The 10,005-nt window shown below is 36.0% G+C and overlaps 1 protein-coding gene across 1 annotated transcript; it reads left to right on the top strand.

Annotated features, from left to right (window-relative positions):
* The first annotated feature begins 1,000 nt into the window (after positions 1-1,000).
* On the top strand, positions 1,001-7,525 carry LOC131160329 (uncharacterized). The gene is made up of 5 exons (XM_058115909.1): positions 1,001-1,508; positions 2,406-2,494; positions 2,628-4,589; positions 5,867-6,053; positions 6,827-7,525. The coding sequence occupies exons 1-5, from the start codon at positions 1,412-1,414 to the stop codon at positions 7,435-7,437; spliced, it is 2,946 nt and encodes a 981-aa protein (XP_057971892.1). The 5' UTR covers positions 1,001-1,411; the 3' UTR covers positions 7,438-7,525.
* The last annotated feature ends 2,480 nt before the right edge of the window (positions 7,526-10,005 follow it).

Raw genomic sequence — 10,005 nt, 5'->3', positions numbered from 1 at the left:
TTCAAAAAGAAAAATATTGTCAAAATTTGCTTCTTTTTTTAAGATTTATTTATTTTCTTTGATTTGAAATTGTAGACAATGAGTGGATTAATCTACCCCCAATTTCACGAGAAATTATACAGAAAACTTGCCCTTTTGTGTATTCGTGTGCTTATTTTCTAAATGCTAAATCCATGATAAATGGGTCTTACACTCATTAATATTAGGGATATAAAAAGTGGGACATATTTGTCACATATTTAACATCTAGAAAATAAGTGGATGGACAAAATAGAAAGGTAGCTCCCTTATATAATTTTCCAATTCCAAATAACTATGTTGTAATATTAAACAAATTAAAATAAATATACATAATTTATTTTATTTATTAATGATACTTGTTTGTAACTTGGTCATTAATTGGACAAATGTATCATTTATTTCATATACTTGTCTATTATGTCAGCCTAATATTGACCGACTTAAAACTCACTTGATGTAAACACAGCTCATTGATGCAAACAGAGCTCATTGACTCGCTTTGTCAATTTTGGGTCTTTAGTGATCCTAATCTTCTTTAATTACTCCGCTTAAATTACTTGCTTACGAATTAATGCCACATTCTCTAATTGATCGAGATTATTTTTTCATACAGAAAAAAATCTTTATAATATAATATTCATAATAATAAGCATATAAGTTAAATAGGGACACATAAGATATTATATAGTCATTCATCCAACTACATACCTTGAGAAAATATTTCATATTCAACCCAAAATTTAGGGGCATCATAATAATTACCCTACAAAGTCAAACTAATTGATTAATTGGCAAATTACAACCCCAAAGTATAACATTTTGAACTGGTTTAAGTGAAAAAAATTACCTAAATCCACCTAAAGCTAAAGCTGCCCTATTAATTATCAAATTTCCTTTTGGGCGCTGTTAATTTCAAAATGTCCCAAATACCCCTGCAAGGTGGCGACGTGGGCGGCGGGTATCGAGACACGTGCACAGTTTGCTGGTCATGGAGCTCCCCATGATCCCCACTTCCCCGCGCAGAGCGTCGGACTCCCCTGCCCGGACTATCGTTTTTTGAAAGTTCAAAAACACTCTCTTTCTCTCTCTAAAAGTCTTAACGTTCCCACTCTTGGCTTCCCACGGCCCCAGCCGTCTTTAATGCTCGCCGTCCGCCCCTTCTCTCTCTCTCTCTCTCTCTCTCTCTCTCTCTCTCTCTCTCTCTCTTTTAGATTCCGTTACTAGGCCAGAGCGCGAGCCGAAAATCTAGGGTTTCTTTTCGAACTTTCTTTGATGGTTTCCTTGGATCCTTTGCCTCGTCTTTTCGAGGCGCTCTTGAGCTGTGCTCCGTCGTTCTCGATCTAGGTTTCTCTGCCTATTACGGGTTCTTTGCTTTATTTGATGATCGATCATGGAGAGGTTTCGTCAGAGGAGGTCGAAAGTTGCGGGCCACGGTGATCGGAGCTCTGGCCGCGGACTTTTCTTCGCGGATGCAGCTTCACGACAAGGTTCGGTTTTCTGTTTGGTTGCCGAGAGAACTGAGGGGAAGGGAAAGAAAATTGTGGGTCTCTTAATGTTTTAAAATTGGACGGTTGAAATGCTTGACTCAGCTGAGCTAGGGAGTTGATGCTTTTTTTTTTTTGTATATTTTTTTTCATTTACGTGTCGGTCAGTAAATGAAAAATTCGAGATTCAAAATTTTGGTTTCATTTTTTTCCCTTGTGTTTCTTGGCAACCAAACGAGTAACTTTTTGGTTTTTTTATTTATCGCTTATTTTTATGTGAAATTTTTAAACGTGGATCTCATTGGCGTGGTTGTTGCTTCTGCTTTGGCTAAAGTAATTTCTTTGCGGGACGGTTTTGGAGTGAACTTGACTGGTGACTTTTCTGTAGTGCATTCAGCATGATTTCGCTTGTTTCCTAACGAATTCTACGGTTATGATGAGCTATTATGGCGGTACTGCGTGTTCGACGCTTTACTTGTTCTTTTAATGATGTTGTGCCGCATTAATTTGATTTCCTCTTTTTAAAAAAGGAAAATTGAAATTTCCCTTTGATTTCTTGTTACGTTTTTGCTTGAATTTTTCCTTTTCCATTGACAAGATCTGGTCTCTAGTAATTTTTTTTTTTTTTTAATCTTGACTGAACTTAATTCTTTAATAATATGCAATGTAGATGTTTTTAATTTCTTATGGTGCCATTCAGTATAGAATAGATTCATTCAATTATTTTCTGTCTGAAATCTACATACGCTTGGTTCACCCGAGTTTTTAATTTTTTTAGACAGAAAAATATGCTGTGACTTGATTCCAGCCTTTCTTGGACTTTCTTTATATGATCTTTTTAATATGGTATTGTCATGATTTTGTATTAATCCTAACGTTGATATAGGCAATAATTTACAGGAAACAGGCAGATTCAAAAACAGAGAAGCCAGTTCAAATTGGCGCCTGATTGTAGTTCTTATCCTAATGGATTCACAGAAGACAATCTGGTGTGCTGATTTTCTTTTTGTCGGGATTGAACTTGATGAATTTATCTGAGATATACAATTATTATCTCTAATTTATTCTTTTTTCTAAGCTACTTAATTTACTGTTATAATTAAATGCATTTGGATTTTGTAGCTAAATTTTGAGATGGGCCATAGCAAGACAGATCGACTGACTGGAACTCCTATGAAGAAGTTATTAGCTGAAGAGATGTTAAAAGAAACTGAATCCAAAAGACGGCCGCCAAGCATCATTGCCAGATTGATGGGTCTGGATGGGCTTCCTCCTCAACAAGCTACTCAAAAACAGCATAAACGGTTCCCTGAAAAATTCCAGCAGAGGACAGCATCAACAGGATCTCAAAGGAATTGTGTATCCTATGACGGGAGCCATCAGAGGAAGAGCTCAAAGGAGCAGCAGGAATTTAAGGATGTGTTTGAAGTTGTGGAAACCCCAAGGGCGGATAGCAGCAGTGTCCTGTTGCATGAGACGGAAAGTTCAAAGTGTGCTGAAGCAAAAATGGAATTCATTCGGCAGAAGTTCATGGATGCAAAACGTTTTTCAACTGATGAAAAGCTTCAGGATTCGGAGGAATTCTATGATGCACTCAAAGTTCTTGAATCCAACAAGGACCTTTTGCTAAAATTTCTCCAGGAACCTGATTCCTTGTTCACAAAGCATCTGCACGACATGAAAGGCAGTCCTCCACAATCTCATTGCAATCACTTACCTGTTATAAGATCTGCAAATGCCCGAAAGTTTGAAAAAAATCTCAAAGGGTCAAAATCAGTGAGAGAAACTTCATGCAAGAGTGATACTAGCTCTCCTCAGAGATATCATGATGTTCGTTCTCTCAAGTTTAGAGATCAAATAGGAGGGAAGGATAAGATAGACGTCCAACCCACAAAGATTGTTGTTTTGAAACCAAATGTTGGAAAGACCCAGGATGCTGGTAAGTTTGTTTCATCACCTCATTCATCTCAGGCTTCTCTTTCAGATTATAGGAACCACGTGGAATTTCCGATTATCAGACATGGGGAGGCAGAATCACCAGGAAGGGAGAAGTTATGTAGTGATATGGCGCCTTCAAGATATAAGTGTGGAGAGTCTAGAGAAATTGCTCGGGAAATAGCAAGGCGAATGAGAAATGGTTTCAATAGTGGTTCCATCAATTTGTCACCTTCCTATATTAGGGGATATGCTGGGGATGAGAGTTCATGTAGCATGTCTGAAAGTGATTCTGCTAATGAATCGGAGGTGGCAACTTTTACTCCTAGAAGCTCCTTTGACTGCAACAATTTTTATCTGCCTTCTCCATCCTATTCAATTGAGTCATCTGTCAACAGGGAGGCCAAGAAGAGACTCTCGGAGAGGTGGAAGATAACTCAAAGGTTTCAAGAGGGGAGAGTGGCTAGTTCAGGTAGCACTCTTGGGGAAATGCTTGCTATCCCTGATAGGGAAACGCATCCAGCAAACTTGGATGCAATGGATGATCTGGTAGATTCCTATAGAAATGATAAAACTGCAGGGCGGATTGATCCCTTGGGCATCAGCAGTAGGGATGGGTGGAAGGATGGGTGCGTTAGTGATTTGCCAAGATCAAGGTCTCTACCTGCATCCTCTGCTGCCTTTGGAAGTCCTAAAGCAAGCATGCGAAGGGAAGCTGTTGGTAATGGCAGGTATATGATGCCAAAAGAGGCCATAAATAAGTTCAGAAACAATGAAGATCCAAGGAATTTCAATCAGAAGGAAAGTTTATATGGTAGGAACACAAGATCTGGTAATAAGAAATCTCGATCTCCTTGCCGTACAAATAGAGAAAGCAGTGGCATTTTACTAGATATGTACTTCGCCCAGAATCAATTAAGGAGCAATTTTGACGACAAGGATTCTTCTAATCCAAAGCAAATGATTTCTGAGACATCAGGAAGCATTTTCTCTGATACAAATTCAGTTCTTGATCAAGTGGCAGATGCAGGACATGAGAATGTGACCATGTCTTTTGAGTTTCCAGATAACTTGCTTCAAGAAGCATCTGATTGTATGTTAGTGAGAGTCGATTCCTCCAGTCATGATCATGACAGTTCAGCTCCAAAGGTTCAGCTTTTCTCTTTTCTTTTCTTTACTTTACTTTTATTTTTTATTTTAATTTATGGACTTATACTTTACATAGTGCTTAATTTGTTAGCTGTTAAAATTTTAAATGCTTACTTTAAATTTCGTAGTCCAAAAAACTGATTAAAACTTAGTACTATTTTGAAATATGTTAGTTTCTTTTCATGTAGTCGTATCACGTACATGAGAACATTGGCATATGATTTTTCACTTGGCATGTGTATGCAAACATGCACTTGAACCATGTGAATTTTTTGTTTCTGTTAACTTTTGTTTATCTTCTTCTTTTTGGTATGAGTGATGTTAAGACTAGATATACATTGTTGGCCCACAACCTAATAGCTTAAGCTTTTAGGCGAAGTGGTTGTTTAACATGGTATTGGAGCTAGTTACCATGAGGTCCTAGGTTTTGGTCTTGTTGCCTGCATATTGTATGGTGTTTAAAAAATTATTATATTCCCTATAATGGGTGTTATTTGTCATTTGTTTATCTCTCCATGTGCTGTTGAGCTGCATGTGCAGGGGAGTGTTAAGGCTTATTGTTGGCTCACAACCTAATAGCTTAAGCTTTTAGGTAAAGTGGTAATCTTACAGTTTCAATAGTTGAAAACTTGAAATAAGGATCCAAGCACAAATTTCTTGCAGTACTGGTGGTATTACCCTTCATCGCAACCAGGAATCGTCAGTGCTGGTTTAGACTTGATTGCTTGTCATCTGCATATTAATGCTGGGCTATTTAGAAAACCAATGCCACATGCTAAGATGAACTCACTGATATGTGTGTTTTTTGTTATGTGTTGCTTCCTTTCCAGAAATGCTTTATGGGTTTTTTTTTTTGGGTAAAAATAGTTCTAAAGAAACTTATATATATATATATATATATATATATATATTATTATTCAAACCTTAGTTGGTTAATTTTGTGTATATATATATATATATATATATATATATTATTATTCAAACCTTAGTTGGTTAATTTTGGTTATTCCCTATAGCATGACATATATTTCTTCTAAACTCTGGTTTTGTTTGTCTAGGATTTCAAAAGAACTCATTCTTGGTTCCGAAGGGTAAATATGGTTTTTTTTTTTTTTTGAACCCCAAGAGCAAGAAGATACTTTAGAAATGCTAACCCTTTTAGTTTGGTACATGACGTTCCTGAACTATATTTATTCCCTTCTTTCATATGTTTTTGCCTCATGTACAATTACGTTTTAGATTCCATCTTAAAAGATATTTACATTATTATATTCCAGGAGCAATCAATTAGACCATCCGACGAAGTTTCAGTTCCCATGGGCTGTCCTGTACCTGAAGCAGCATCTCCAGCAAGCACTAAGGAGATTGATCAGCCTAGTCCAGTTTCTGTTCTGGAAGCTCCTTTTATGGAAGATCCATCCTCTGGTTCAGAATGCTTTGAAAGAGTTAATGCTGATCTCCATGGTAACCCAAATTTTTTCTTCAATCATTCTTTGGGTCATGTTGGAGCTCTTCTTGAGTTCAAGACATTGCATTTTGTTTTCCATTAAATTAGAATGGCTCAAGTTTATCATTATTTGGAATGAAATTTCCATTGCTTGAAAAATCATCATAAACAGTTTGAATAAGAAATTCAGTTTCCATTTCTTTAAATTATATATTTGTGTCATACATGTTTTGTCATTTTAAATGATACGAAGATAACAGTTGGCATGTGCTTTCTTCTCTTGCAATTTTTGGCTCTGCCAATCTGAATCATTTGAGATCATTCTCATTGACAATGTGGAACACCAGGAGCCAACGGTTGTCCACAAATGTGGCTACTACTAGGCTGATCCTGCCTTTCTCATTTCTTTGGGGGTCGAAGGTGTGAATTATTTTTCACAATTCAACTCTATCTAGGGGCATGGTTTCTTCTATGAAGCTTATCCTATGTTTATTTTCAACATGCAATTGCCGTGCCTTTGGCCTAATCAAAATCACTCGTTGCTGCTTTGATGCTAACATTTTTTCTAGACTGGTTTCTGATGTGTTGCCCACTTCAGGTTCTTTTTCTTTTAGTTTTACCCATCCAATTCATCTTCCTTATATCAAACATGCTACTTAGATGTGTTTGTATTAAGTAGCACAACAAACCGAGCGGAATGATCTCGTTTTCATATGGGACTCAAATTGAAAGTTAATATTTTTTCTTAGTTTAGTTAGTGTCCTCATTCTTTACCCTTCTTGTGTTATAGGGCTTCGAATGCAGCTTCAGCTTCTCAAGTTGGAGTCCGAGACATATGTGGAGGGACCCATGCTTATTTCAAGCGATGAAGATGTCGGAGGAGAATCTGTCGAAGGGAGGCGAATATTTAGAGCCCAAGAGAGCCTGGAATCTTCCTATCTTGTTGACGTTTTAAGCCATTGCAGTTTTGATGGTACAGATCCGGAATCGATCGTGGCAGCATGGCACTCCCCAGAGTACCCCATTGGACCGCTTGTATTTGAAAAACTCGAGAAGAGGTTCTGTGATAAGAGCATTTGGATGCGGTCTGAAAGGAAGCTACTGTTTGATCGCATAAATTCTGGACTAGCTGAGATCTTACAGGAGTCCTTGGATTCACACCCTTGGGTAAAGCCAGTGACGAGAAGGGTTGGTCCTAGGTGGGCCAAAGGTGAACTTAAAGATGAGCTGAGCAAGCGGCTGGGAAGCCAGGGGAAGAAAGCGAAGGGGGACACTGCTGAGAAGGTGCCGGTGAATCAATCGGAGTGGCTGAATTTACGAGATGACATCGATGTAATTGGTAGGGAAGTTGAGAGATTGTTAATAGATGAGTTAGTCTCAGAGATTGTGACGGTGTGGTGATTTTGAACCACAAGCTGTTTCTGGTCTAGGCTGTGTTACACATACGGAATTTAATTGATGGAATGATTAATTCAGAAGGTAAATAAAAGTATGAAACCAACACAGCGAAATTTTGAAAATAGAAAAGAGAAGAAGAGATTAAGATGGATGACGGAGTGGTTCAGGCCATTTTTTGTTAAGACGTGAGAGTATGCGGGAATAACGGGTCTATTTTTCCAGTTATCTTTTGCATTAGCGTCAAAAGGTCAAGGTTCAAGTCTGTCTTCATGTGTTAGTACAGGGCGATTTGAAATCATGCTATAGTGTGATGGTTCAAGATACAGGTAAAACAAAATTAATTTTGCGAATAAAATGAACTGGATCGAGAGGGTAGTTGAATATGATTTCGAGCTGTGTTTGCATTCATTCTTTATGGTTTGTTGACAATGTCAAAAGAAGTTGAAGAGAGTTTGAGAACCATGTGCCATTATTCTGTCCAACATAATTGTACGAACTATATTTCTGCTGGAATTGTTGCTTGGGTTGAACTAGGGTGGTGAAAAAGAACATAGTTAACAGAACAATAAACTTAATGGAACTAGGTGATTCTTCACCACCCTCCCTTCTTTTGGGTTTTCAAGCAGTGTGTTTGGTTATTCTATGTGCCCACAAATGGTATTGGATGAAACTATTTTTAAATTATAATTTATTCCAACCAAGCCCACTCCAAGAAATTGTATGGAATGTTTTAAACTTAATTTACATTTATAAAAGGTGAAAACGTTAATTTTGAAATTCTTGATGTTAAGGTTTAAGTTTCAATGCAAAATGATATTTGACTAATAAAGTATATGAAATTAATGTAAGGGTAACATGGTAGCATCACTAAATTGCGTTAATCTAATAGTTCAAAGGTTCCTTTATTTTGATATTTCTCTTTAGCTCACCATTCTTGTTCCAAACACAAGAGGAGTTTCTCAATCTCCACATGAAAACTTGAAATTAGGTGTATTGTCTTATCTTTCTTTTTAAGTTAGCATGTGCAGTAACCTGGAACTTTTAAATTTAGTTTAACTTGTTAAGGCAAATTTTATAATTTTTTTTTGCAATTTTCAAACTATCCTTTTAATAAATATTTCTTGTTTCCAGCATTGCAAACCCTTTTTTGACTTAGAATTTGGAACATGGAATGTTTGATTTTTGGTTAGAGTGGTGAGTGATTGAAGTAAACATAAAGTAAGAAGCATCCCTTATGTTATTCTTACTTGAAAATGAATTTTTTTTTTTTTTTTTGGGAGTAGTTTACAGCCATGGTTTTCTATAATACATTTGTTACTTTTGTAAAAGGCTCATATAATGCCTCCAACCAATTTCAATTGCAAACAAAACAAATTTTTGCTCCACTCCAAAATCAAATTGAACCACTTTGGTTCTATTTCCAATTTATTTTTGAAAGAAACCAAATCAGATTATTTTGTAGCATTAGTTTGAACTCCTTGGGATTGTATTGAACAACTACTTCAGTTTGAGTCATTGGTCTCATGGGTCATCCTCATATTCACTCCATTTGCATTGCTAGAAATAAGATCCCAACCCTTCTTTGCACTCAAAATTGATCCATATGAATAAGAGAGTTCCCTTTTCTCTGTGTAGGGCAGATGAGATGGATGGATAGAGAGTGATTCAAAATTGGGGAAGTAAATTACTCAAAAGATATAAAGTTGTCAAAAAATTACTCAAAAAGAAAAAGAAAAAGAAAAAAAAGGTAAAAAGATAGAAAAAAGATAGCAGAGTGGACAGTTATTGGTAGTTTTACTTTATATTAATTTTTAAATCTATAAAAGTTTTTAAATTCAAAATTCAAAATAAATGCTCCCAAACACAACTTTAAAACTTATAAGTGCTATGTTTTAATGTTAAATTACCTCATCATTCATTTTAAACTTTTTTTTTATTAGTAAATGATAAATTATATTGACCAAAATGGATATGTATAGAAACTCTGGCCATACCCGACAGAGAGGGGAGACCAAGGTTCCCCATCAATAAGATTGCATATACAATCAACCCGAGCATACCCAGGGGCACAAAAGGCTATCAAAACAACTCAAAAAGTCCAAAGACATGACCAAAAGTAATTCAACAAACGCACAAAAGGTATTTTTGAAACAGCTCGACCAACTTGAGATAAGTTGACATTAGGGTATTTTTTGAATGCTATGGACAAAATGTGAATTAGAAAGGTAAAATTGTTAAGAACAATATATTTATATTATTAAAGTCAAAAGATTGTTTGGTGATCAATATGGTAGAAAGGAAGATTAAAGGAGCATACTATTTATAAATGTCCACATTATACTACTTATAAAATGTCCACATTTCTTGGTTATTTATAATATGTGGTCAACCTATTAATATTTTATTTTAAATAACTGAAAAAAAGGTATGAAAGTAGGTCATAATGGGGAGTTATAAGCTTTGTGAATTATGTTTTTTCTTGTTTATATTTATTGGTGATAATATATAATAGGGTTTGAGTACTTTCAAGACGATAGTTTATTCAAAACTGCTAAAGTTTGAGAATTAAAT

Source organism: Malania oleifera, chromosome 7 (assembly GCF_029873635.1).
Source record: "Malania oleifera isolate guangnan ecotype guangnan chromosome 7, ASM2987363v1, whole genome shotgun sequence".
Taxonomy (NCBI): Eukaryota; Viridiplantae; Streptophyta; class Magnoliopsida; order Santalales; family Ximeniaceae; genus Malania; species Malania oleifera.
The sequence above is the reverse complement of the archived record's forward strand: the minus strand, read 5'-3'. Positions and strand labels throughout refer to the sequence as shown.

Bases quoted from the DNA above. Each gene is read 5' to 3' on its own strand.
- LOC131160329 (XM_058115909.1), top strand. From the start codon at position 1,412: ATGGAGAGGTTTCGTCAGAGGAGGTCGAAAGTTGCGGGCCACGGTGAT. The intron at 1,509-2,405 runs GTTCGGTTTTCT...AATAATTTACAG, and splicing joins GGATGCAGCTTCACGACAAG to GAAACAGGCAGATTCAAAAA. The intron at 6,054-6,826 runs GTAACCCAAATT...CTTGTGTTATAG, and splicing joins AGTTAATGCTGATCTCCATG to GGCTTCGAATGCAGCTTCAG.